Source organism: Lipotes vexillifer, unplaced genomic scaffold (genome assembly GCF_000442215.2).
Source record: "Lipotes vexillifer unplaced genomic scaffold, Lipotes_vexillifer_v1.1 scaffold205, whole genome shotgun sequence".
In the NCBI taxonomy this organism is placed as follows: domain Eukaryota; kingdom Metazoa; phylum Chordata; class Mammalia; order Artiodactyla; family Lipotidae; genus Lipotes; species Lipotes vexillifer.
In genome coordinates, this window is record NW_006781396.1 from 1,800,229 (window position 1) to 1,825,688 (window position 25,460).

The 25,460-nt window shown below is 53.7% G+C and overlaps 1 protein-coding gene across 1 annotated transcript in view; it reads right to left on the bottom strand.

Moving 5' to 3' along the window:
• CDH23 (cadherin related 23) overlaps positions 1-25,460 on the bottom strand; it is a 403,130-nt gene that overhangs the window by 262,694 nt on the left and 114,976 nt on the right. Inside the window, exons 6-8 of the mRNA XM_007454689.1 lie at positions 14,761-14,955; positions 11,004-11,132; positions 2,787-2,865 (exon numbers count right to left, since the gene is read on the bottom strand). Coding sequence (XP_007454751.1) covers positions 2,787-2,865; positions 11,004-11,132; positions 14,761-14,955 — 403 coding nt within the window. The remainder of the gene's footprint in view (positions 1-2,786; positions 2,866-11,003; positions 11,133-14,760; positions 14,956-25,460) is intronic.

Consider the following 25,460-nt stretch of genomic DNA (forward strand, 5'->3'; position numbering starts at 1 on the left):
CCAGGTGCTCAGGATGGCAGGGGAAGAAAGAGGACTGCCCTTTCCTCAAGCTGTCTGAAAAGGATTTGGGTGCGGTCTCGTGGTGACAAATACCCATGACAATGAAGACCATCGTGGCCACCCTGCGAATGTGATCCAAGTGCTACCTCACGCAGGATGGCAGACATCTGCCGCAGGGCTGCCCCCTCCATTTCCACACCCATGGCAGACTCTACCAACTGATTACTGCACCGAGCCTGCTTGGCTTCCTGGTCCTCTTCAGGCAGCCATTACCAATCAATCGAAGTTGGCAGGTATGAGAAAACCCATTTGTCATCCTTTCTAAAAGCTCTCAAGGCACATCTGTGCTGGCAACGGGAATCCTATAAAACTATGCTAAGTGTCCCAGGCCTTCCAGAACTTTCTGCCTCCTGCCCCCACCTTCACACACATCCCCTACCTGTCGTTTCACATCCTGGGTCTCCCTCGTCGTCCTGTTGTTTGCACTTGGGAACCTGGCCCAGGAGAGCGTGCCTCTGGAAATCTCACAGGATGCTGTCTCAGGCAATTGCCCCCAGACTCTAAGCTTCAGAGCCCAGCCCAGATACCAAAGCAGCTCTGCCCTGCAGCCTCCTGCTCCAGAGGAAAGGGGTGACTGGGGCCATCTCTGAAGGTTAGAGAGGACCTGAGGGCCTGGGGCTGGTGGCCTGGCACCCAGCACGGGCCTGAAATGGACCAATGCCCTGGAGGATGGCCTCCCAGTGTCACTGCAGGCATTATTTCCAGTCTGGCCATGACCTCAGGCCAGGCCCTGGCTCCCTGCTCCCCACCCCCACCTAGGAGTATGTCTGGAAGCAGCCCAGAGTCAATGAGATGAGGAGACAATGCCTTACCCAGCCAGGTATCCCGCTCATGCTGCCGCCTCATACTAGGCCCCCAACTCCATCACCCTTGGGGCTCACCGGTGTTCCCTCAGATCTCCAGCACAAGCCCCCTGTCACTGGGAGGCACTTGCTTTGCTTCCCAATTTGACAAACTCATGAAGGATACCAGTATCAGCATGGGCCTCCCGTCTCCTCTGCTCACCAGGAGAGGGCCCGCTAATTCCCAGGAGGACTCTGCCTTCCTACAGAATGGCTTCCTTCCTAGGACCTCCTTTTCCATATCCTGGCCTAAGGGCCACCTGCCTCTGGAGCACTGGGAGAAAGGACCTTTCCTGGGTTGCACCCCAGTCCTACAGAATGAGAATCTTCATGCATGCCAAGGACTCTGCATTTTTGGTAGGAGCCCCAGGTGATTCTTGGGCATACTGGAATTTGAATACCCATTACTCTAGAGTGATGTTCATTCATTCATTCTACAAGTACATATTGGGCTTTACTCTTGTTGAGTCCTGTCCTGGGCATCAGAATGGGGAGGAAATGGGGTGCGGGGAGCAGAGGCCCAAACCCACACTGCTGTTACTGACCACATGAGCTGGTCTGACATTCGCTCTGGGTCCTGGGGTCCCCTGGGCTTAGAAGCACAGTAATAGTTATGCTAGAAGCTGTAGGTCACAGGAAGCCCATAATGCCCTGATTTCCTGCATTCCGAGGATGTGAGGGGTCTCCCTCACACCAGCTAACCCTCAACATCCGGAAGGTATTATTAGATGCTAGCAGAAATAATAGTAACAGCTAACACTTATAACGTACTTTACATACGTTAATTAGGCTCTTTACATATAGTAAGTCTTCTGACTTTTGAACCACCTAAGGTAGATACACTTATTGCTCCCATTTTATGGATGAGAAACTGAGGTATGGAGATCCACCCCAGGCAGGATGCTCAGGAGACTCCATCCATGTTCTTGATCACTACACACATTGGTGCCTTTTGAGCTTCAGGGAGAAAATGCCCCCAAAATGCCACTCTATTCTTGGCAGTGTGGTAGGGAGGGGCGATGGGGTGGACACTGGCCTGGTGGCCTGCCATCCTCCTGGCCATCAGTCTGGCCTGCCCAGATGCACCAGGCTGCCTGTTCACTCACCAGCGGGTTGGGCAGGGAGGCCACGTGTGGGGTGTGGGTGGGGGCGGGAGAACAGGGACAGGTCTGGAGTGTGTGAGTGAGTGAGCAGTTTCTCCTGGACCTCTCCCCAGCCGCCTTGCTCCAAAGCCACCTAGTCCCAAGACAGCCAAGGAGCTGCTGCTTTGTTAGTCTTTGGGTGGGGTCGTGGGGTGAGGGGGTCCCATCAACCAGAACCCTCTTTGCATTCAGTCACTATTCTGCTCAACCAAGAGACTGGGTGGGGAAGGAGGGCTTATGGGCCTCCCTGCAACATTCCAAACGAGACATGACTTTCTAAGGGTCAGAAATGTGAAAGGAGCATGAAATCAGCCAAAGTTGCAGCTGTATTAGTTCTAAAGTGATGTAACAGCTGCCATCTTTTCATCAAGTGAGTAAAGAAAAACAAAGAAAATCCCAGAGCACTGGTAAGAGTCACCAATGACCTGGGCTCAGAGCCCCAAAGTGCCCAGAAGCCTGAGACCTCGGACAGCGGCGCACACTCCTGCCTTCCAACACCACCCAGCAGCCCCAGGCACCTAAGCCTCCGTTCCAAGCTCCTTTTCCCCTCCCCTGCTCCTCCCTCCTCTAGCCGGGTCAGTTCCCTGCCTGGGTCCTTTGGCCAAGGTTGTCCCTGGGGGCAGGTCCCTTCATGTCACTGTCCCACGTGGCCACAGATCTCTCCACTGTCCTGCAGAGCCTGACACTCCTAATGCGGCTCTTCTTGAGTCGGGGTGGGGGACCAGGGCAGCCCAGGCCTTACCTGAGATGATGGTGTAGCCAATCCCCCGGGGACGTCCTTTATCCTGGTCGATGGCGGTGATAACACGCACCGTCGTGCCCTGGGTGGGAAAGAGAAAGGACTTGAGTTTGGCCGCCCAGCCCCCAGGCTGCTGTTCTTCTTTGTAGCTGTCCTGGCACCCACAGCTTCCCTCCCCATGGGGACTTCCTGGCCAGCCTAGGAAGCAGGTACCGAGTACACAGGCCATCATCCCTGGGACATACGCTGAGGCCCCCGGGCAAACACCTCCATGCCCACTGCAGAGGCCCAACCTTGCTGATTCTCTTGCTCCCCCTTCCCCTCCCCATCTCCCCTCATTCAGATGAAACACCCAGGGAAGAAGAGCTGATGGAGGAGCATCCGGCAGGAGGACAAGAGGTCTGGTCTCTATCTCACATCAGTGCTGTGTGACCTCAGGAAGTTTGCTGCACCCCTCTGGTCTGTTTTTCCCCACCTTAATATGAATAACAACAACAACTCAGTTTTCACTAAGGCCGGAGTAAAGGAGAAGATCATGAATCAACTACTCTGTGAATGAAAGCATCATAAATCCTGAAAATGAGTATCCCCAGGGATGACTGTGACAACCACGGAGGCCACCATGGTCCTCTGAACCATGCCCCATCCAGCACTACAACCGGCAGCTCCTGCCTCACATGGCTCTGCCCCACACCCCATTCATTCTCCCTGCAGCACTGGGGGAGAAGGGGCTAGGGGCTGGGACTCCCACAATGGGGATTCAGGGACCCCTGCTTTGGGGGAGCACACAATATGCACAGACACTGCTATACAGATATGAGGTTGCTTAGATGCGCATATGTACCCCAGAGTGTACAAGTGCACCTGGAGGAAAGGGTTGTACAGACGGTGACATTTAGGATGGGTCATGAAGAGTGAGTAGGAGTTTGCCAGAGAGAGAAAACAAAAAGGAAGTGCTCCAGGCAAAAGACACAACACCGGGGGGCTTCCCTAGTGGTGCAGTGGTTAAGAATCTGCCTGCCAACGCAGGGGACACAGGTTTGAGCCCTGGTCCGGGAAGATTCCACATGCCACAGAGTGACTAAGCCTGTGCGCCACAACTACTGAAGCCCGCGCGCCTAGAGCCCGTGCTCTGCAACGAGAAAACCCACCACAATGAGAAGCCCGTGCACCGCAAAGAAGAGTAGCCTCTGCTTGCCACAACTAGAGAAAGACTGCGCACAGCAACGAAGACCCAACGCAGCCAAAACTTAATTAATTAATTAAAACAAAAAAAGACACAGCACCGGCAGGGGTTTGGAAGCGTAAGACTCACTAGGAACAGATGCTGGCATATAATGGGCACACTCAAATATCAATTGATTGGCCAACTGATTGAATAAATGAACGTACAAATGATTGGATCCCAATTTCGCCACCACCACCACTTGCTGAGTCGCCCCTCACCCAGGGCGATGTTCACTTTGCTCTCCAGGCCCTATCACACCAGCCATGCCTGCCTGAGATTCTGGCCCAGGCTGTCACTCCAGCCTCTCCTGAGCCCAGGTGTGCAGCAATCCTGAACGCCCCCAGGTTTGGCTGAGGGAAGGTGAGAATGTTGCAGGGGAAACGTCTCCAGCAGACAAATGGACACAGCGCAGAGGTGAAGGCCACACAGAAAGCAGGTCTGGCTCCTTCCTTTGCACTTCCCCGCCACCCAGGAGCTCTAGTTAGAGCCCATGGGGGAAACAGACAAAGTCAGAGAAAGATGCCATTAAAGACGCATCTCTCGAAGTGGGTTCTGAGGACCTGAGCTGTGTGAGAGAGTGTGAAGCGGCCCTTCTCTAGCACTCACTATGTGCCTGGCGCTGCGCCGAACGCTTTTTATGTATTAACTCATTTCACCCTCTCAACTACCCCGGGAGACAGCCCCATTTTACAGATGAGGAAACTGAGCACCACGAGTTAAGTGGCCTTTCCAAGGTCCCCACCGCAAAGAGGGAATGGTGAGGCCAGGATTCAGGGTCAGGTACTCTGGCTCCAAAACGCTCTTGGATGCTGCTTCTGTAACAGGTCGTTATTATAACGATAACTGTCATTTATGAAAGTTGTGGCTATGTACCACGCACTAGTGTAAGCGCTTTACATGTATTAATTCATGCCAAATATGGGAAAACATACATTCCCTGTCCCTCCCTTGGAGAGGCACAATGGGCTTTAATGTGGTAAAGGCTCCCAGTAGTAGTAAAGCGGTAAAGAAATCTGTTAACCTTTGTTCTCCCCCGTTTTCTGAGCTGAAGACAGATTCTTTTTGTGTAACATCTTAACAGCCTCAGACCCCAGGGGTACGTGGGAGGTCATCTGGGAAGCGCTGCATTAGATCTGAAGGGTCTACACAAACGGCTCCCCCCGGCACTCCAGGGGGCGTCTTTTGGGGGGTATGCCTTTCCTGGTGTCACTCCTTACACAAGAGAGGCCTGGATTTGTCCCCAGGCCTGAGAGCCCAGGACTCTGGTCTGAGGCTCCAGCTGCCAGGAAGGGCTTTCTCAACACAGGGTCAGCTCCCTCTTTTACAGCCCCATCCAATCTGAGTCTCACATGTGTTCCAGCATGAGGGTCCCCTGGCCGCCCCTGGCCTGCTGAGGGCAGGGACTGGCCTACCAGGTCAGCTGGGCCCATTGCCTACCAAAGCACCATTCCAGACAGTCGCTAAACAACAAACCTCAAGAGGCAGCTGCACGCTTGCAGGCGTACAACCAGGGCCTGGAGTGGTTAGTGAGCCTCGGGAGGACGGGAAGGGGGCCAGTGCTGGCTGTGCAAAGAGGGGAGGTGGTGGTCAAGGAACCCTCAGTCCTCAGAGCCCTGTGAGAATCTCCCCATGGGTAGCCCTGCCCTTGGTGGCCTGGAGTCCTCCTGGGTGGGCAGGGCTCAGAGGGCCCAGCGGGAGAGCCAGGACCAGACGGCAAGGAGGCTGGCTCTCCCCAGGAAGAGCCACACCTGAGCTTCCACGAAGAGCGCTCTAAAAGGCTCCTGACAAAGTTTGGGTTTTCATCTTTTTGGATAAATAAATCTGTTTTTAATAAAACCCTGAGCTTTTAATACAAGTGCAGCCACAAAGACTGGAAATGTTATGAGAAGGAATTAACAGGGAGGAATAGGGGCTCTTGGGAACCCACGGCTCTTGTTTCAGAGTCTCAGTGATTATATTTTCAATATACTGAAACTATTTCCAAAGCTGAGAGGATGGAGAAGTGCCCGTCCCGGGCCTGGGCCCCTCTAGAGGGGTGCACTCTGCCTGGCTGGCTCTCCAAAGAGGAACCCCAGCTTGGGGTGCATCAGGGCATGGCCGGGGGAGCAGGTAGGTAGGCACAGAAGGGCTAGAGTTGGGGCCCACCTGGCCACAGGTCTTCTTCCCTTCATAGGAACCCACACTGCAAGCAGGAGGCTTCCTGGGAAATGAGGCCCCCACCTCCACACCCCCCCCTCCCCCGAGAGGCTAAAGGTGCACAGGCCTGCGGGGTCCCAACTCCTTATTGGGGGAAGATCAGTAGAGCAAGGGGGTTAAGGGTGTGACTCTGGTCAGACTGTCTGGATCTGTATCCTTTGCGTGAGTTACTTAACTTCTCACCTTTTGGGTTTCCCCATCTATAAAGTGGGTATTACAACAGTCCCACACCTCAGCAAGTGATACATGCAAAGCACTTGAAACAGCACTGGGTGCACAGAAAATGCTATAAAAGTGACTGTCACTCTTCTCTGGAGCCTGGAACCGCCGTGCGCATCTGATGAAAGCTAAGAGACCTCTTCCCAGACTATGCATGCATGTGATGTTCCAAACAATTCCAGCAAAATGCAGGCCCCGCAGGAACCCAGGTTAATAATCCCCACCCTGGAGGGAAGACGTTTTCTGGGAATTCTATAGAGAGACGAGCTAGGAGCTCACAGAGAGAGCTAGCATTAGTTGAGCACCTACTGTGTGCCCAGCACTGTGCTGGGCTCCCGCATAGGTTCCTTCACTTTTTTCTCACAACCTCTCACAGTGAGGGTACATGTGGGGAGACTGCGGCTCAAGGTGTGGTGAGGGGGTGAGTGAGGGTGCCAGGCAGCCCCAGCCTCTGAGGCCTGGGTACCAGTAGGGAAGTCGGGGCAGAGCTGAGAGGAGCTGGGACTGCTCTAGAAGGGACATGACTCTCCCTTCTGTGGCTGCCTCCCTCCAAAGAGGCTGGCCAGGGGAGCGGCTGAAGCTGGAGCTTCAGGGGCCCCGTCTACCTCTTTCTCCGCAGGCCCAGCACCACGCCCCTCCCCCATTTCCATGACAGGATTAAGGACTTGAAAGGATGACATGCAGTTTGCTTCCGGAGTGGGAGGCGCCCCTGGGGGGAGGCAGCCGATGGGGGCCAGAAGAGACTTCCGACAGGAGCTGCCACAGCAGATTCTGAGGCAGAAAATCCTATTTCTCAGTCCTTAATTCCAGTCAATTCCAGTCAAAGGGCTGATAGGCATCGGCTGGCAGTAATTTGTGCAGTTTATCCGCTCTTCTCACCTTCTATCGGTCCTTCACTGACGGGCAGGCCGACATGCTGTTGCTCGAGTGAGGAAATTAAAATTTGATGCAATAATCCCAAATAAGAAGGATTTTATTAGGTAATATATACACTTTAGACGAGGCGTGCTGACCTGATACACTGATAGAGGGAGGCGTAACACGCTGGGAGCTGCAGATAAAAAGGGGGAGTGAGGGAGAGTGGGCGAGGGTCCGGATGGAGGCGCCGGGCCAGCAGAGGCGGGGCCGGGGATGGGGGACTCCGGGGTCCTCCGGCCTGGGGGACCGATCAGGCCATGGCGCTCCTCTACCCTGGCCTGGCCGGGAAAGTGCTGCGTTAAATCAGGGCTCCACACTGTAAAGGGACATGGAGGGCCCAGATCAAGGCACGGAAGCGGATTAGAAGCCTGAAAAAAATCAGGCTTAGGGTGTATGGGAAGCTGTGCAAGGGACGCGGTAAACTTTCAAGTCTGGAGGCAGGGAGGAAGGCCAGAGGTGTGTGGACACGGAGGCGATTCTGTGGGCGCTGGGAGAGTCCGAATCTCCCAACTTACTTCCTTGCCTGGCTTGCCCAAGCCTGGTCATGACCCAAGAGGCGGGACTCAGACCTGCTCCCTGGGAGCCCCCCAGACATTGGCTTTAGTGGCCTTGCGGGGCCAAAGGGACAACCCTGGCAAGGCAAAGAGATATCAAGGTCCCTCATCCTGAGGAAGAACCATGTCAGATGCCAAGAAACTGAGCATAAGGAGCGCAGGAGACGAGGGGAGCAAGGGCCCCGTTTGCCTGTTCTGAGGAGTCATCCTAGCAGGGGCCCGTGGAATCGTCTGGAAAGTGTGGCTTAGCACAGGGCCCTGCACACAGCAGGGGCTTAATGAACACCTAGAGGATGAGTAAAAGAGTGAAAAATGGAATGGATGGCTGGACGAACTCAGAAATCTGCAGATCTGAAAGGAACACCTGTAGTAATAGCTACATTTAGTGTTACTCTGCTACGATACAGGGATGCCAGGAGAGACAAGACAAACTGAAGGTCTCGGACGATACTCACGCCAACACCCCTCTTGCTGACCACCGGGACTCTGAAATGAGGCTGAAGCTGGGACCCCCAGCCCAATCCCAGCACATAACTGCGGTGTTCTAACGTCTGCTAATGCCGGCACTGCTGGGTGCTTCAATCTCTAAAACCCCCAGGCTAGGGAGGCACGATTGAGACAGCTGTAGCCCCAGTTCCCCAAGGGGGAAGAGGTCTGGAAGTCGTGTGATTTGGCCAAGCAAGTACATGGTAGTACAGCGACCTGCTCCGAGACCCCTGGCTGCCCAGCCACCATCACGTCCTCACTTCGATCGACAAGCTGGCTTTGCCCATATTGCCTGCATTCAGCCCTGAGCACGATGCCCTGGGAGGCCTGTGGGAGGTTCGAGACCAGGTCCCAAAGACTCAGCCACCTTGGTGACCAGGAGCCCCAAAGTAACCCGCTTACACATCGGTGAACGTTACAGGTGTGGCCACAATTCAGTGGGAAGTCATGCAGCATAAGGAGGGCGGCCTCCAGCAGAGCCGCGGGGAGAGGGATGTCTATGCCGGGGCCAGTGGGGAGGAAGCCAGGAAAAAGTTCCAAGAAAGGTCGTCAGTGAGCTGGGAACCAACAGATGGGTGGACTTGGGGCTGGTGACCAGAGCAGGCACAAAGGGTGATGAGGACGACAGGATAGTGAGAGGGCTGGTCTGACCAGGGCATTTGTTCGTTTGCTCGTTTGTTCATTCACTCATTCATTCACTCATTCCCAAGACACCTCCTGAGCACCCACGGTGTGCTATGCTCACAGCAGACCCCATTCTTGCCGCACTACCCTCACGGTCCAGCAAAGCAGCCGAGGCTGAGCGAGCCACGCGGGAGCATTGAGCACTAAGAAGGGACGGCCAGGGGCTGGGGGCAGATGCCAGAGCCCACCTCGCCTGAACGGTCAGGGAGGAGAATATGGGCGCTTATTAGCAAAGAGGTTTTGGGGGAGGCAGCCTACAGTCTTGAAAGCCCAAGCTCCTGCTGTCCATGGGCCACCAAGAAAGAGACGGCTGGGGTGGGGACATTCAGATGCCTCCCTCTGCCCTCGAAGCAGCTTCAGACACCTGCAGCAGGAGGCCAACTTGTTCGCCAGCCCACAAGCGGCCCCAAGAAGTGGATTCCCCCTCATACCTGGAGCCTGCAGTATGGTGCTTGGCGGAGGCCAATGTCGGGACAGACCATGGTCCCAAAGTTGGGGGGCAGGCTTCCTGGTCTGTGGTGGTCCAGGAGCATGGCCTGCACTCCGGTCAGGGGAGCCTGCCTCTCACTTGTACCCAACTCTGCGAGCCTGTGTAGACATGCAGGTGGGGTCCACGCGTTCAGGCGTGTGCCCCCGTTGGCTCTCAAAGCTGTGCCTTTCCTCTAAGCACATTTAGTTCCCTCAGAAGGAGGGGCACAGTTTTCTTTCCACAGAGCTGCCCCCCAAGCTGTATGTCCAGGGGTTGTGTTTGCCCAGAGGAGCCACCCTTTTCCAATTCATCAGCCCACAGCGGGTGTTCTCTTCTAGTCTGTACAAAAGCAGGGATGTCTACCGGACAAGGGATGCCTAGTACTGCCTGCCTGGCCCACGGCTGAGCAAAGTTGCCCACCCACAGCCCATGCCCAGGGGCAGTGGCATGCTTTGTCGCTAAGACCCCCCAGTCACAGCTGACAACCACGGTGGAAACATGGCCCACGGGCAGCCAATCTACAGGCTGGCTGGCGACCTCTGACCTTGTGACATGGCACAAAATCACACCATGGCCAGGCTTCCCTGGTGGCGCAGTGGTTAAGAATCCGCCTGCCGATGCAGGGGACACAGGTTCGAGCCCTGGTCCGGGGAGATCCCACATGCCACGGAGCGACTAAGCCCACGAGCCACAACTACTGAGCCTGCGCGTCACAACTACTGAAGCCCACGTGCCTAGAGCCCGTGCTCCACAACAAGAGAAACCACTGCAATGAGAAGCCCGCGCACCACAACGAAGAGTAGCCCCTGCTCGCCGCAACTAGAGAAAGCTCGCATGCAGCAACGAAGATCCAACGCAGCCAAAAAAAAAAAAAAAGAAACCAAAAAAAAATCAGACCACGGCCAATCAGGTGCCTCTCTTGAACACGTGGCCCTGGGAAACCCGAAGTCTGGGCAGTCAGAAGGGGGAGCCGGAGCTGTGAGTTCTCAGGGAAGAGCCAAGCCTAAGAAGGCCGGCGGGGCGGATGGCAGGTGGCCGCCACCTTGGGCAGTGATGGCTGGCTGAGAGAGGCAGATTGACTGACTGACCCGTGGGGGGCGTGGCTGAGCCCCACTGATGTTTTGGGGAGCTTGGCTGAGTCCAACTTTGCTCTCCAGCCCCGGCTGGAGTTTCCACGGGCATCCCCGTCATCTCACGTGAATCTTCCTGAACTGCCGCCCTTCACTTGCACTAGCCAGTCTTTGCTCTTTGCTACTCACAGCCCTCCAGGGATGAAGTGAGAGAACGAGGAGGTGGGGTGCGGTATAAGAGGGGATTGGGTTTTCACTGTGCTGGGATACCCATCACTGCCATGCATCGGGGTTTGGGGGAGTAGGAAACGCCAAGGAGCCCATCCCACCAAACAGGGCCCCCATCCCTACCGGAGGTGCAGAGGGAAGTCTCACAAGGGCCGGGGAGGGTCTTACCAGAGGAGAATGCTCATAGACGTTGGTGCTGTAAGGCAGGTTGATGAAGATGGGGTCCATGTCCTGGACGTCTGTGATGATGATGGCCAAGTTGGCCAGGGTGGACAGAGGCCTGGTCTTGTCTTGATCCTTAGAGAACAAAGAATACACAGCCGTAGGTTAAGTGATGTTGTGGACATGCACACACACGGACACACACACATGACACCCACGTGCACAAACACGTGTGCACATACATACACATGTATTCCCACACTCCCCCAGGGTAGGGCATTAGCACACGGAGCTCAGGAACTCTAAGAACCTTCAGTGATCTCTGACCTGTGCAGGAAACCACAAACAGGGTCCCCAAGGCCTAGTGGAAGGTGGCTTATCCACTGTCACAAAGCAGGCCTGGGGTAGAGCCACATCTCTGGCCTCCCGCCCAGCCTAGGCCTGACTGCCCTTGGGGTAAAGGGATGGTGCTGCCCTTAGCTCCTTCTCTGGATTCAGTCAGGGGCCACTGCCCCCTCCATGCCCACTTCCTGCCCCCTCTCATCCAAGGGCAGCAAGGGAATTGACTAGGGTGGGGGTTCCTCAGAAGAAAGGCCCTTTGACCACAGAGGGGGCTACTCTGGAACCTGTATCCCTGCTCTACACGCTGGGTTTACTGGTCAAGCAACTTTTCCTTTAGAACAAGTTGGGGGCGCTCCAGGGCGGGTGACATTTATGGGACTCTGGGAAGGAATCCTGAGAGGTCATGCAGCCCATGTGGCCAGGCAGGCAATGTTTAAACCCTCCTAGCTGGAAATGTGGTCCTGTGGAAAGCTCACCAAGAAAGGAAACCCAAAACCCATCTTCTATTGCCCTAAACGAGATAAACTGCTTAAATAGCTGCTGCTACTGAATAACAATAGCCAATAAGAAGAGAAACTACATGCTGAATAGGTTATATACCAGGCACTGTACTATACACTTCATTTGCTTTTGTAGGTATTATGTGCCCATTATTCAGATTTAACAGAGACTCAGAGAGGTTAAGTAACTGGCCCCGAGTCACACATCTGGTAAGTGTATAGCCAGGACTCACACTCAGGTCCTTTTGACATAAAAACTTGCTCTGTCTGGATCTGGGGCCCTAATATCAGCCCAGGTGCTAACTTGCTGGGTCACCTCGAATAAGTTCTCTCCCCTTTTGGAGTCTCAACTTCCTCTTCTGTGAGATGAAGGGACACCCGGAATGAACTCTATGGACTCTAGGCCTTGTAAATTCTCTGCTTTGGGATTTGAGGGGTGACTGTCCTTGGGTTAGATCCCCCTTGGCCTGTCTGGGGTGATGTGAGTGATGCAAGGCATTCCCCATGTTACAGCAAGCCTAGTGCCTGCTCCTGCCCTCCAGAACACAGCTGCTGAGCCTTCGAGGAGAAGGAAGGGCTGGCTGTCCTACGAGTCCTCAGGGGCAGCCGGGGAGAGGACGGAGGGGCTTTGGGGATGGGTCGTGGGTGCAGCAAGGGAGGGGAGAGTCTGGAGGCAGGGGGAGCTGGGCCCCTTGGACCACAGGGGAGACAGCCTCCCAGCCTCCAAGATGATGGGGCTCACAATCCAGGCTTGGGGACCACCCATGGTGAGAGCCCTCAGCTAGGGCCTGGAATGACCACTAGGCAGATAGGACCAGAGGGTGAAGCCTGGCAGGAAGTCCTCTGAACTGTGGGGCCGGGGACACCGGTGGTTCTGATTTGCCATTACCAGGCTTCTGTGGGCTGCTGGCTTTGTCCAGCGTGGCACCTGCCCTTCCTGTCCCACACCTGTGGCTGCAGCCCTGCTCCTGCCACGGATGCCCCCGTCCAGCCCACCCTGGACTCCATGGCTGGGGAAAGGGGATGGCAGTGGGCACATCTGGCTGAGCAGGCACCTGGCCAGGCTTCCAGCTGTCACTCTGGCACCTACAGCTCTCAGCAGCTTGTTCCCAGGGGAGTCCCACATTTCCCCACCCGCTACCCACCCAGTAGAGGCTGGGGACCCACACTGCTCCCTGCAATGCCACACAGGAGAATCTCCTTGAGGAAATGCCCAGTGGCCAAGGGCACAGCGTCAGCCCTGAGAGGGACTTGTGCATCAGGTGGGGGAAGCCATCAAGACCCAAGGGAGTTCTAGGGCCCCTCCTCTTCCACTGCTTCAAGGCCTGATCTCTGGAGGATTAATGGCAATTTAACTGCATTCACCATCCCAGCTTGAGCCTAGGCCTCTTCACAGGCCTGGCCACCCAGATTCATGCCTGTGCCCAGCTCTGCTCTCTTCCCCACTGGCCCAAAGCCACTTTTATGGTAGATAGAAAATATCCCACAGGGACGGGTTCACAGTGAGAAAGATAGCAAGCATCTGTGCATTTCTGGGCCGAGGTGTGTGCAAATGGAGAGTGGCGGGAGGATCACCACCCCAAGCCGGTGTGCAAGGCACTGCGGGAGGGCACAGGCGGGTCCAAAAAGTGGATTCTGGTCTTGCAAGTCCCCTTGATCCCAGAAGTCGGTTTTCCAAATAGCAGCACACACGTCCTCCCAGGCAACTACCACTTAAGCAGGGGAGAAGGAAGGAATGTGGGTGTCATCAGCAGTGGCCTCCCCAGGGGCCGCTGGACCAGGTACAAAGAAGAAGTTTGCATTTCCTGGTTTGGGGGGCCTCTCTGGATCTTGTCCAATCCTGGGGGAACGCCATCTTTCAAACTGGACCCTGGACCCAATCCAGTGTGTCTTCCCCTGGGCTCTGGGCTCCGTGACCTGCCAAGTGGAGCCCCCAGTGCTACTGGAAGCCCCCTTGCAGTGACATGGGGCCAGGTGGTGGATGCTAATGGGTCCTGGAGGGTCAAGAGGGACTCCTGTGATTTGTTTCACTGTTGACCTGAGCTTTGTAAACAGACATCTAAGGGACAGCAGGCCGGCTCTCGCCCTGCTGCCGGCTGAAGGCTCCAGGAGCAGGGAAGAGGGGCGTGCAGGGGAGGAACCCTACTGAGGGTGTGGCCTGCCTGGCGCCCAGGCCCTTGATAACAGCTGGCAACAGAGTCCAAGCAGCAGTGATGTTCTGGAGACTCAGAGACTCCTGACCATGGGGGTAGTGGACTAGGGGGTCAGACAACCCAGGTTTGGGTTCCTGCTGCCCACTACTTATCAGCTTGTGAGTCTCAACAGTGTCCGCTACAAAATGGGATAGTTATTGCTCTCCCACCTCCCTCTCCTGACTAACTCATCCTGGAATTCCCAGGACTCAGCACGGCGCTTGGCGCAGACGGGTGCTCTCTTCTGTGTAAGAATCACCACTCTAGAGCAGCGGCTAGTTTGCTTGGACCCTCTGGCCCCTGCATGTTGGGTGGTGTCAGGACACAGCTGGGTTGACACCTCTGTCCTGTGTCCCAGAGAGTGAGAGGACACCCTGCACTAGGAATGCCCCACGGGGTTAGCAGTGCAGGCACTGGAGTCCAGCTGCTGGGTGATTGTGGGCAAGTCACTGAATTGCTCCTGTGCCTCGATTTCCTCATCTGTAAAATGGGTCCCTTAATTTCCATGACATAGGGCTGTTGTGAGGTTTAATGGAGACAATCCATTTGAGTGCTCTGCACAGCACCAGGGACATAGCACGAACCCTCAGTAACATCAGCTGTTGTTGATCACCAGCATCACCATTATGAGCCTTGACTAGCAGGGAACGAGGCTGACGTTCTGTGCTCCCTTTGAGGGTGGGAAGAGGCTGACATCTGGTTGTCTGGGCCCCCGGTGCCGGGACTCACCGTGGCATTGACGGTGAGCTGGTAGGCCTGCGTGGTCTCGTAGTCCAGCTCCTGGATCACTGTGACAATGCCACGTGCACTGTCGATGGCAAAGAACTGGGAGGGGGGCTGAAAGGAGAAGAGGACGCTGCCGCCTGCACCCAGGTCGGGGTCTGTGGCATTCACGATGAAGATGGGCGTCCCCACTGGCGTGTCCTGGGGGTGAAAAAAAGCAAGTAAAAGGGTGAGCTGGAGCTTGGAGCAGCTGCCTCCATCAGTGACTATTCCCCCAAAGCCCATTAACCATGTCCCTCCAGCCAACCAGACCTGCGGCTTTGTCATTTTTATTCTAAGAGGGTTCAGAGGAATTTAAAAGGCACCATCTATTTTTTTTTTTTTTTCATTTTTTGGATGGCCTCCTGGTGGCTGTAACAGCACCAGTTCCAAAGATGATCTGCTCGTCCTGGAGTTCCGGATGAGGGTCTTTTGGTCCCCAACCCCCTGTTTCTTGGCGGTTTTGCTTTCACTGTTAGGTGCCCCTTGGCTGCCCAAGCCTCAGGCACGGGCTGCTCTGGAGGGCAGCCAGGAGTCTGCGTATTGGAGGTTTCAAGGGCAGGGAGCTGGAAGATAAGTGATATGGGGATGTGGCAGAGAGTCTGGGGACTTTGCCTGGCTCACAGACATTACCTGGTTTGCCCATGGGTGGGGCATCCACCTGCCATGCCTGGGCCATGGCAGCCTGTAACCAGAGAGTCCCACGAAGCCTGCTCAAACATCACCACCTCCTAGGAGCCTTCCATGATTCCCTCTGCTATACACTGTGTATAGACAGACCCCTGCCCCTTTCTGACTTGGGGTTTCTGGCTAAATGTAACTTCTTCATGGAGGCCTTCCAGACCCTTAAGCCAGGTCATCCCCTACCATGCCCCAAACCCCTGCCACTGTTTATACTCAGAGTCCCACAGCACCCTGGAATGGTTCATCACCCAGAATTCTTCTGTAATTCCCCAGCCAGTGCCTGTCTCCATCATAGCACATGTGCTCCATGGAAGCCTTAGGGCTCTATCTGCCTTGCCCAGCACAGTGCCTGGCACATGGCAGGTGTCCAGTAAATACCCTTTATGAAGACATGAACGAATCTCTATGACAGCATTTAGCACATTGTATTCTAAGTAACTGCGTATTTGCATCCTCTGCCCAACTGTCAGCTCTCATTACCGCCACGCCCACCACAATGCCTGGCAGGTAAGCCATGACTGCAAAATTCTGCATGAGTAAACTTATTCCTAACTTAGTGAGCTCTGGACACATCTGAAGACAGGCAACTTAACGAGGCTCTGACCAGAGACAGGAAGGAAGAAACAATCCTTGCTCCCGGTGACTGACTGACTGTTATGTGCCACGTCTGTGCAGTAGGCTGTACCTGTCAGCTCTGTAACGAGCAGGTTTCTCGGTGGCTGCTATTATCCCACTTTTGAAAAGGAAGTTGAGGCTCAGAGAGGTTAGGTAACTCACCCAAGCCACACAGCTAGGCAGTGGCAAAGAAGGCCTTGAATTCAGGTGTAGTTAAGTCTAAGCCTATGCTCTTAAGCTCTGTTCTAAACACTTCTCTAAACCTTGATGGCAGTTCTTTCCCTACCTCTTCTGCACGGTGCTGAGGTCCCCTGCCAGCATGGGTGGTACCCGCTAGCCAGGAGTGAGGGGTTGGACTGAAAGTTCCCTGAGGGCAGTTTCCCTAACTCTTCTGCACGGTGCTGAGGTCACCTGCCAGCATGGGTGGTACCCGCTAGCCAGGAGTGAGGGGTTGGACTGAAAGTTCCCTGAGGGCAGAGACAACATTCCTAGTCCTCTGTGATCTTTTTACACTGGGACAATGACTGGGTCCCTTCTGACACCTGCAGGGCTCCTTCCAAGGAGGGCATTCATATTACTGCCCCCTCTCCGTGCTGCTGGCCATGACCTGGGCCCTGGGTCACTGCCTTGAGAAGCTTCTCTCTTTGGGGACCACTCTCGGGTACACTGTCAGCCCTTCCCCAGGACTATCTGCTGGAAGCAAGGGTGTTCTCTGTAAGGCCCCTAGTCAGTCTGGAAAGGGACAGGGGCAGATGGGCAAGGCACCCCTCCTCCATACCACCCATGACGCCCCAGGGCCCTTCTGCATAGGACACGGGCCCTCGTGGTCCTGTGCTTTCTCCCCCGCCACGCTTCATTTCCTGGCAGGCACCGCATCCTGGCCTTTTGGCTAAGATCACGTGTAGTTTCTTTTCTTATCAGTTTACTATTTCCTGGCAGGTAGAGCTATTTGTACTTCTCCAACCAGCAGGCTCCCTTACACTTCTGAGTTCCTGAACCTGCTTTGCCTTTGCTAGGTCCGCCCTACCCATCTCAGTGGCTTGGAAAACAGATGCTCTCTCTCCCTCCAAAAGAGCATCAAGTATACGAGGGGGTAGACTGGACAAGTGCTAGGATTTCAGGGATGGAAAGACCTCTGTTGAAACCCAAGCCTCGCTGTGTGTCTTTGGGCTAGTTACTTAATCTCTCTGATCCTTAGTCCCCTCTCTGTAAATCGAAGTTTATTAATATCTCATGGGGTTAATGTGAAGACTATTCGAGCTCATGAGTGTAAACTTCCCGGCACATAATAAGTGCTTAGAAGATGGCAGTTGTGATTTTATTGCCCGAATGCCTTCTAGAGGATGGCAGACAAGAACACCTTCAAGGGTAGGGCAGGGAGGCATAAAGAAACACGATGACTATTAATGATACTGCACTGGACATTCCCTGTCTGTAATCCCCAGATCTACCGAGTACCCTGCTCTGCCATGGCACCCCCCCCCCCCCCCGCCCCCCCCCCCCCCCCCCCCCCCCGCGCGCCCCCCGCGAGCCCCGGGCTGGGAGGCGCTGGGACGCATCTCCTCCAGCCCCATCCCACGCGCCCACAGACTTTCCTGGAAGTTTCTTAGAGAAGAGGCAGGCAAGGAGTTTTCCGGCAGGGGCTCAGAGTTTGGGGAGCAGACAGGAGGAGAAAGAGTTTGGGGCATCACTTCCCCAACCCCTCTAGCTGCAACCCAGCAGCCTCTCTTCCCTGGCCCCGGTTTTCAGTGCGCTCCAGCCCCTCCCCTTGCCCCTCCAGCCCTGGGAGTAGAAAGAGCTTCCCATTGCTGCTAGTTCTGGTGCCTCAACATCCCGTAATGTCCCCCTAGGCCTGCGCCCCCTCTGGGAGTTGTCTCTTCACCGAAACGCCTTTATCGAAACTATCCGAGATGAACTGTTTCCTGGGGGACCCTGATGGACCCAGGTACTCTGCAAGGACCTACCCCGAGCCACCACGTGCAAAACCCCAGAAACTGTACTCCTCGGGTGCTGGGCTCAGCGAAGCCAGCCTCCACCCCAATATGCCACCACGGCGGCACTGGTCTCCAGGAGATCTTTATGAGGTTCTCAGCTAACCTACAGCTCTCTCTCTTCCCCCGCCCCCCAGCTCTAGGTCCAACAGGCACATCACAGGAGTGCCAGCATCGGCCCCAAGCTCCAGAACAAAGCACGCCACTGAAGCCTGTAGCTCCTGCCACGAGAGGGATGGACATGTTCCGATTTCAGTGACCAGCCCCCTGTGAGGCAGCTAGACAGCACTTCAGAGTACATGCCACGTGGAGCTAGTGCCCAGAGGAAAGGGACGGCGCCTGCGAGAGCATCAGCTCTCTAGCCCCCTGCCTCAGGGAGGAGAGGCTATTTCACCCACCCATACCGAATGGTCCAGGGTGAAGGCTCTGATCAGAGGATTTAAGAGCAAGGTGCAAGAAGACAGGAAAAGGGGGAATATGAGGGATGGTCCTGTGTCCGACCTTCTTGGATTATGTTTCATGCCCTGCAGTGAAAACCTATTCGATTTCTGCATAACTTAGAAGTGGTTTTAAATAGGCCTGCCAAAGAGCTGGGAGGGGTGGGATCTGAGGCAGGGGTGGGAGGGGTGCTTGGAGGCCAAGGAAGCTCCTGAGCACGAAGGCCAGGCCTGACCACACACCCCTCAGGGATGGCTTGAATGTAGAAGCTGGAAGGAACCTTGGAGATTAGCCAGCCTAGTCTCCCCATTTTATAGATGGGAAAAGTGAGGGGATGCACTTTCACGCTCTCCATCTCACAGGTGGTTAATGGCAGAGCTGTGACTGGAAATTGGGTGCTCTGACTCATATATAAGTGCTTTTCTCACCTCACCCGGAGACAACAACCACTGCCTCCCTGCCCACCCGCCTTCCGAGTAGAGATGCTCTTTATACCCACAGCTCTGCTCAAAGGGATGGATCTAGGTGTTCATGTTTGTACCAAGTGACTTCAGACCCAGGCCACATGCGATTGGTCCAGGGGTAACCACCTGACTCAAGCGGGCCAATCAGATGGGGCCTTGGAAATTCAATCAGTTTTCTGTGGGGAACCGAAAAAAAGATTCTTGCTACCTGGTTGGGGTAGAGTGGGCACCATGACAGGCCGGAAGTCACACAGGAGCCACAGTTACAGGGTGGCAGAGGAAGCCCATCTGCAGTGAGAACGGAGCACGGTGAAGCAGAAAAGCAGAGACAAGGGCCTCTGAGGGCCTCCCTGGCCCCGGCCTTCACAGCCCCTGTCTGGCCCTCCCTTCCTGTCCCTGGCTGTGGTGTTGAGACACAGTCCATGCTGTCCTTCCTGTTGGTACCACTTGCTCACTCTGCCCTGCATGGGTCTTGGCTCCTTGCCCCACTGGCACCCCCAGAACACATCCAGCCACGGGCAATTCCTCCTTACCCCACAGCTCTGCCGCAGGCTAACCCTGCTCCGCGCCTGCTGGGATTTGGCCCCTTTAAGGCCCACAGCTGGGCCACAGAAAGCAAAGCTCATGGCCAGTACTGCTGACTGTTGAGGGCACAGGAGGTAATATGGGGAGAAGAAAGCGGCCTGGGTGAATGAATGCCGGCTCCCGCTTCTTTTTAAGTGTCCCCAGACACTCCTTTTAACATGCAAATCCATCCAGGCCATTGAAATGATCAGCATGCATGTGGGGTGGCAGGGGTGTGGGCAGGTGAGAGCTTGATCCTGGGCTTGACACAATTGGCTAGGACAGGCCTGGAGGAGGGTGCCCCAGAGAGCCAGCTTCTGCCTGCCTGGAGACAGGAGACCAGGGGGAAGGCGCCCCCTACCCCCTACGCTGTCTGGCCTTGGAGTTCAGGGTCTACAGAACCATAGCCAGGTGGGCCTGGGCTGTGCAGGCAGGGCCAAAAGGCCCATTTCGGCTGGCGGGGGGGTACAGCCCCATTCTAGGGCAACTCTGGTTCCACCTTTTTGCTGGAAAGGAGCAGCTGGTCTTGGGAGGAGAGGCCCCACGGGGCGTGATTACTCTTGTTCCTAAAACAGGCCTTTTAGCGCACTTCTCTGTCCCAACTCTGCTTCCAGAGCCCCTTCTTCCACTGCATCCCCTGTCCAGCCCCATCCTCTCCCTCACAGCTTCTGAGTCATTTCAAGGGAAATCTCCCCAGATGCACCGCTCACGCTGCCTGGGGTCCGGGGAGTGTGTTTAGGCATCATCCGCTGCAAATCCCTTGCCCCTGCTAGGCTGTCCCTCTCAGCGAGGGGCCCACTCCACGCAGGTCGCATACAGGGCAGGCCCCTGCCTCTTCCAGCTCACATTTAAGCTCCACATCACTTCTGATGGACCTGCTGTAAATGGGCCACCTTGCGCAATTCAGAGACAAATAAACCATTTTGCTGCTCTTGGGGTGACAAGGGAATAGACTCTGGCAAAGTTCTACCGTGCAAGAGATCTTGTTCGTTAATAATAATGAAAAATAGCTCACTTCTCAAACGCAGTGTGAGTCACGTTACACTCCGGGCTTCTACAGAGGTGGCTCAGGGTGCTCACTGGAACAGGTGGGGGGCGCACGGGCAGCGAGGCAGGAAGAGGGCCAGACAGAGAGGCAGAGCGCAGGACAGGGGAAACAGAGATGGAGAGGGTGTAAAGCAAGGGGAAAGGAGACCAGGCGAAAGGCGGCGGGAAGACCACAGGGGGACAAAGAAAAATAGGATGGGGTGATGAAAGGGGCTGAACTGGGGGCCAAAGGGAAATGGGCATGGGAGGGAGAGAGTTTGTGAGAGAAGAAAGAGGGAAGAAAGTTGGGGAGAAAGGAGAGGAAAACTTAAGGGAGCAAAAGACGCATTACGGAGGAAAAGTTGTGAACAAAGGAAAAGACGTATTGTAAAAATTCAAAGCAGCAAGAGAAAGGAAGATGGGAAAAAGAAAAAAGCACGCCATCCTCTCTCATCTTCGCAGTGCACCCTCCTCCCCCGCCCGTTAGATTTATTCTCAACCCTGGACCAAACCTCGGAACAAGCCCAACTGTTTCCACCATAGGTGCCACCTCTAAAGGCGTTATTAATATTGATGGAATGCTTGCTAGATGCTGCCACAGTCTTTAATATCTTATTATAAAGCCTGTTATAAAATGCATTAGTAATAAATTCCTGACAGATGGAGTTCCGACAAGGTGAGGGCGCCTCGGTGGCTCCGAGCTGGGAACAGACCCTCCTGGGCCAAGCTTGTGGCTCAGAGGCTGCGCTGCTGGTCCCTGAGGCAGGGCAGGGCAGGGATTCAACCCTTCATCCGTCAGCATTTTTACAAATTGTATCTCATTACCTCCTTTTCCCTGATGGGGGAAACGGAAGCTCAGAGAACTGAAGCAACTTGTCCAAAGTCACACAGCTTGTAAGTGGTGGGAGGATTCAAACTCAGGTCACCTCTGTGCCTCCAGACCTTGGGGACCCTGCAGATGAGGGTGGAAAGTGAGCTCAGGGCCCCTGCTCAAGTGGAACTGGTTCATTTCCTCTGTGGAAGGGCTGGGGATGACAAGGGACCCAAAGATGGGAGATTCAGGTTGGCGGGATTAGAGAAGAGAGGGTTGGTGGGGAGCTTTAGCCCAAAGAGAATTTCAGAAGGAAGAAGGTATCTCAAAATTTGCACGCTTTCACTGGGGATAAGGAAATGGGCTCCCACTGTGACAAGAAGAATGAAAGTCATAAGTAGAGACCTTTCTGACGGGGGTGGGGTGGGAGGGGTGGGGTGGTACCAGGGCAAAGTGGAGGTGCCTGTGCCTTGGTTTCCCCTGAATGCCAAAGAGGTGCTTTTTCACTTGTGACTCTGGAGCCAGGGGCCTCCTGGGGTGCTTGGGGAGGGTATGAAGTTTGGGAGGCTTTGTGGCATCCCAGCTTATGGGGGAGGGGAAGTGGGGTCTATGAGAGACGTGGGCTGTATTTCTTTCTCAAACGGGCAAGAAGGCACGTGTGGGCACCAGCTGAGAGCAGGGTCCAAGGAGAGAAATGGTGCAGGGAAGAGAACCAGGAGAGGCAGGTGCCCACCGGGCCTCCGTGGATGCCTCAGGTGGCCCCATTCTGGTCGGGAGAGGGCACACGGTGTGTGCACACACCCACACGTGTACACAGTGCTCCAGCACCTCTCTCTGCAGAGGAGTCTAGAAGACATCATTTTACAACATCTCTTCTGTGGACCAGTGTCCGTTCTCTCTTGGGTGATGTGCACTGGACTCTAAAAGGTGTTGGGTCTGCCCTGAGTGCCAGGCAGACTGGCAGGTGGAGGTGCCAGCTCTGTGGGCAGGAGGGGCCCCAAAGGGCTGGGCCCCAGGTCCCACACACGCTCACATGGCTCGAGCACTTTCCCTGGGCTGGGCTGGCCTTCTCAGCTGTTCCGCATCTCCGTGAAAGCAGTCCAGTGCTCTCCCGTCTCTGAGGCCCTGCTCCTTCTCAGCCTCTGGCTGTGGACCGCCTGTCCTGAATCCCAGGAAGACCCCCATCAAAGTGCTTACCTAACACCCATCCTGACTTCCCAAGTTCCGCCAGTCTCTTCGCCTGCTGGAGTGATCCTGGACGTGCCCTTCTCTCCTGACTTTGACTCCGCATCGATCACCAGGGCCCAGCAGTTCTTCCTTCAACCTTCCTGAAATCCTTCCCCTTCTCTTTGTGATCTACCTTGGCCACCTCCGAAGTCCTAGCACTGTCACTTGCACATAGAAGGCATTCAATAAACGTTTTAACAGAATCGGGACTTCCTGTTAAACATGGCAGATTAAACGCCTCCATTGATTTCTGGTTTTGTCCCAACCCCCTCACCAAAATGACAATATGGAAATTAAAAATGCATAAATCCATAAGGGCAAAAAGAATAGGAGAGGAGGTGACAACAGATGAGAGGTGCCAACAGAATCCTGGAAACAGATGGAACTGGAAACTGCCTTAGGAGAGATGGGAAAGCCGAAACTGAGGCCAGCATCTCAGAATCTTGGAAAAGCTCAGGAACTGCAGACTTAAGGTGATGCTCAAAACAGGTGGACTGGCTACAAATCTTTAAGAAGAGTGGTAAGACTCCCAGATGCCTTCCCCAACTCTTGCAGAAGATAGGAGGTTTGCTTTCTGGAGGGACTGAGTTAGTTGGGCTCTGGACTCAGACTGGGAGCTGGACGAGGCAGCTGAAAACAGGGAGGTTAAGTGAAAAGCTGCATCTCCCCTCCACTCCCATCTCCAATCAGGCCTCTTTAGCCATTTAGCCTTCTGGAGACTGACAGCCAGGCAGGAGATAGGGAAAGTTGACCCAAGAGAAAACACAAATATTAACATGTTGGAATTCCCACAAAAAAATCCAGGTCCTCACCTAATCAACCCATGGTGAGGCCCACTGGTTAATAAGCAGCGCCCCTCCCTACCCTGTCCTAATACACACAGCAAGCTTCCAGGCAGGTAAATGTGAACTCACTCTTAAATATGAACAGACAACTAAAGGTCAAGTATACATTTGAGAAGAGCCTCTAATGTGAAAAACAGAGAGGAAAACAGTAAAAAGGAGTAACAACAATAAGTATTTTTAGCAAGCTTAGACAAACAACACAAGACGGCATCTTTGAAATAATCTTTCAAGAGGAAGAAAGAGCTAGTAGAAAGTAAAAAGTCAACAGAAGAGTTGGAAGATAAAGAAATTTCTCTAAAAGTAGGACAAAACTCAAAGAGATGGAAAATGGGGGAGAAGAAAATTAGTGTAGTTCAGAAGATTCAACATCTAATTAATAGGGGTTCCAGAGAGAGGAAACAGAGCAAAAGGAGGGGAGGAAATTATCCAAGAAGTAACATAAGAAAACTCCCAGATCTGAAGGACATGCTTCCAAATAGAAGGAGACCACACTATGTGTTCAGAAGACAGCTCCACACTGAAGCATAAAATGATGAAGTTTCAAAACACTGAGTATTAAAAATAATCCTAGAAACTTTCAGAGAGAAAACAAAAGGCCACATTCAAAGTATCAAGAATCAAAATGGCAGCAAAGTTCTTAACAGCCAGAACACAAAGGAAAAATGACTTCACATTATGAAGAAGACTATTTTCATTCTAGTGTTCTATACCCAGCCAAACTATCAACAAATATGACTGTAGAATAAACACATTTTTCAAAGTAAAAAAAAAAAAAAAAAAAATCCCATGAATTCTTTTTCAGGAAATTACTGAAGGGTGTACTCCACCAAAATGAGGGCATAAACCAAGATAGAGGATAATCGGGAACCCATGTACCGGGACCTAATATATTAGATATTCTTAGGGTGAATGCCCTCTCCTCCCCCAGGCCTAACCTACCTCAGGTCTCTTTAGCCATTCAGCCTCCAGAATAGCAAGCAAGCCAGAGCACAGTCAGTCCAGATTGAAGCAGGAGGATGAATGCTCCAGGGAGAATGTTGCCAAGAAAAATACAAACTGAATTAAAAAATCAATATCCTTTTAATACATTGAGAAGAGGTATTCAATTATGTCAGAATATTTAGGGTTGAAAAAAATGATACGTTCATAGAACACTAAGCAAGCAAACAAAAAAGAGGTGGTTATTAATTCTAGAGAAAACAAAAGAGGAAATATAATTACAGAGGAAATATAATGACAGTATTGTACACTATGTGGCTCTGCTGTGAATAATATTTACGTAATTATAATGCTGTACACACTAAATGCTGTTTGAGCTAAAAGGAAGGATACAATTATGTTGGGAGGATGGGTGGAGCATATTAAGAGTGGTGTGTGTATGTGTGTTTGTAGCAAAGATGAGGGAGAGGGTGGTGCGAAAGTGCAATTCTCATCCTTCACAGCTGAAAGTCGATAGAATCTAAAACTGAAAAATTTATAAGCATGCAATTTGGAAATAAGAAGGTAACTATCAGAAATTGAATGAGGTTATCTCAGGATGGGAATCAGGAATGGGAAAGGATGAGGCAGGGCACTGCCTAGCTTGTTATAAGCCTAGCTTTACTATTTGACTTTTAAGCTCATGCATATATGGCTGATAAAACTAATATAAAAATTGAAAAAAATCTCCCTATGGCTGAACCACTGCAGTGGCCTCCCCTCTTTTGTCCCTGCTCCCGTAACTAATCCTGGAAAGTCACTGCCCTAAAGCACTGATCCACGCCCCCCATCTCATTTTCCTCCCCAAACACTATCACCAGCTCCTCTTTTCTGTCCAAAGCAAAAGCTCCTCCTGGGCCTTGAACGTCACCACAGTCTGATCAAAGCTTCCCTTTCCAAACTCATCTTTCATTTTTGCCCCATTGAGACCCTCTGCTTTAGTCAGACTGGTCTACACAGCAGTCCCCCAGAGCGCTGGTCTACCTTTGCTCAAGGAACCTGTACCCTCTCCACAGGCATTCCT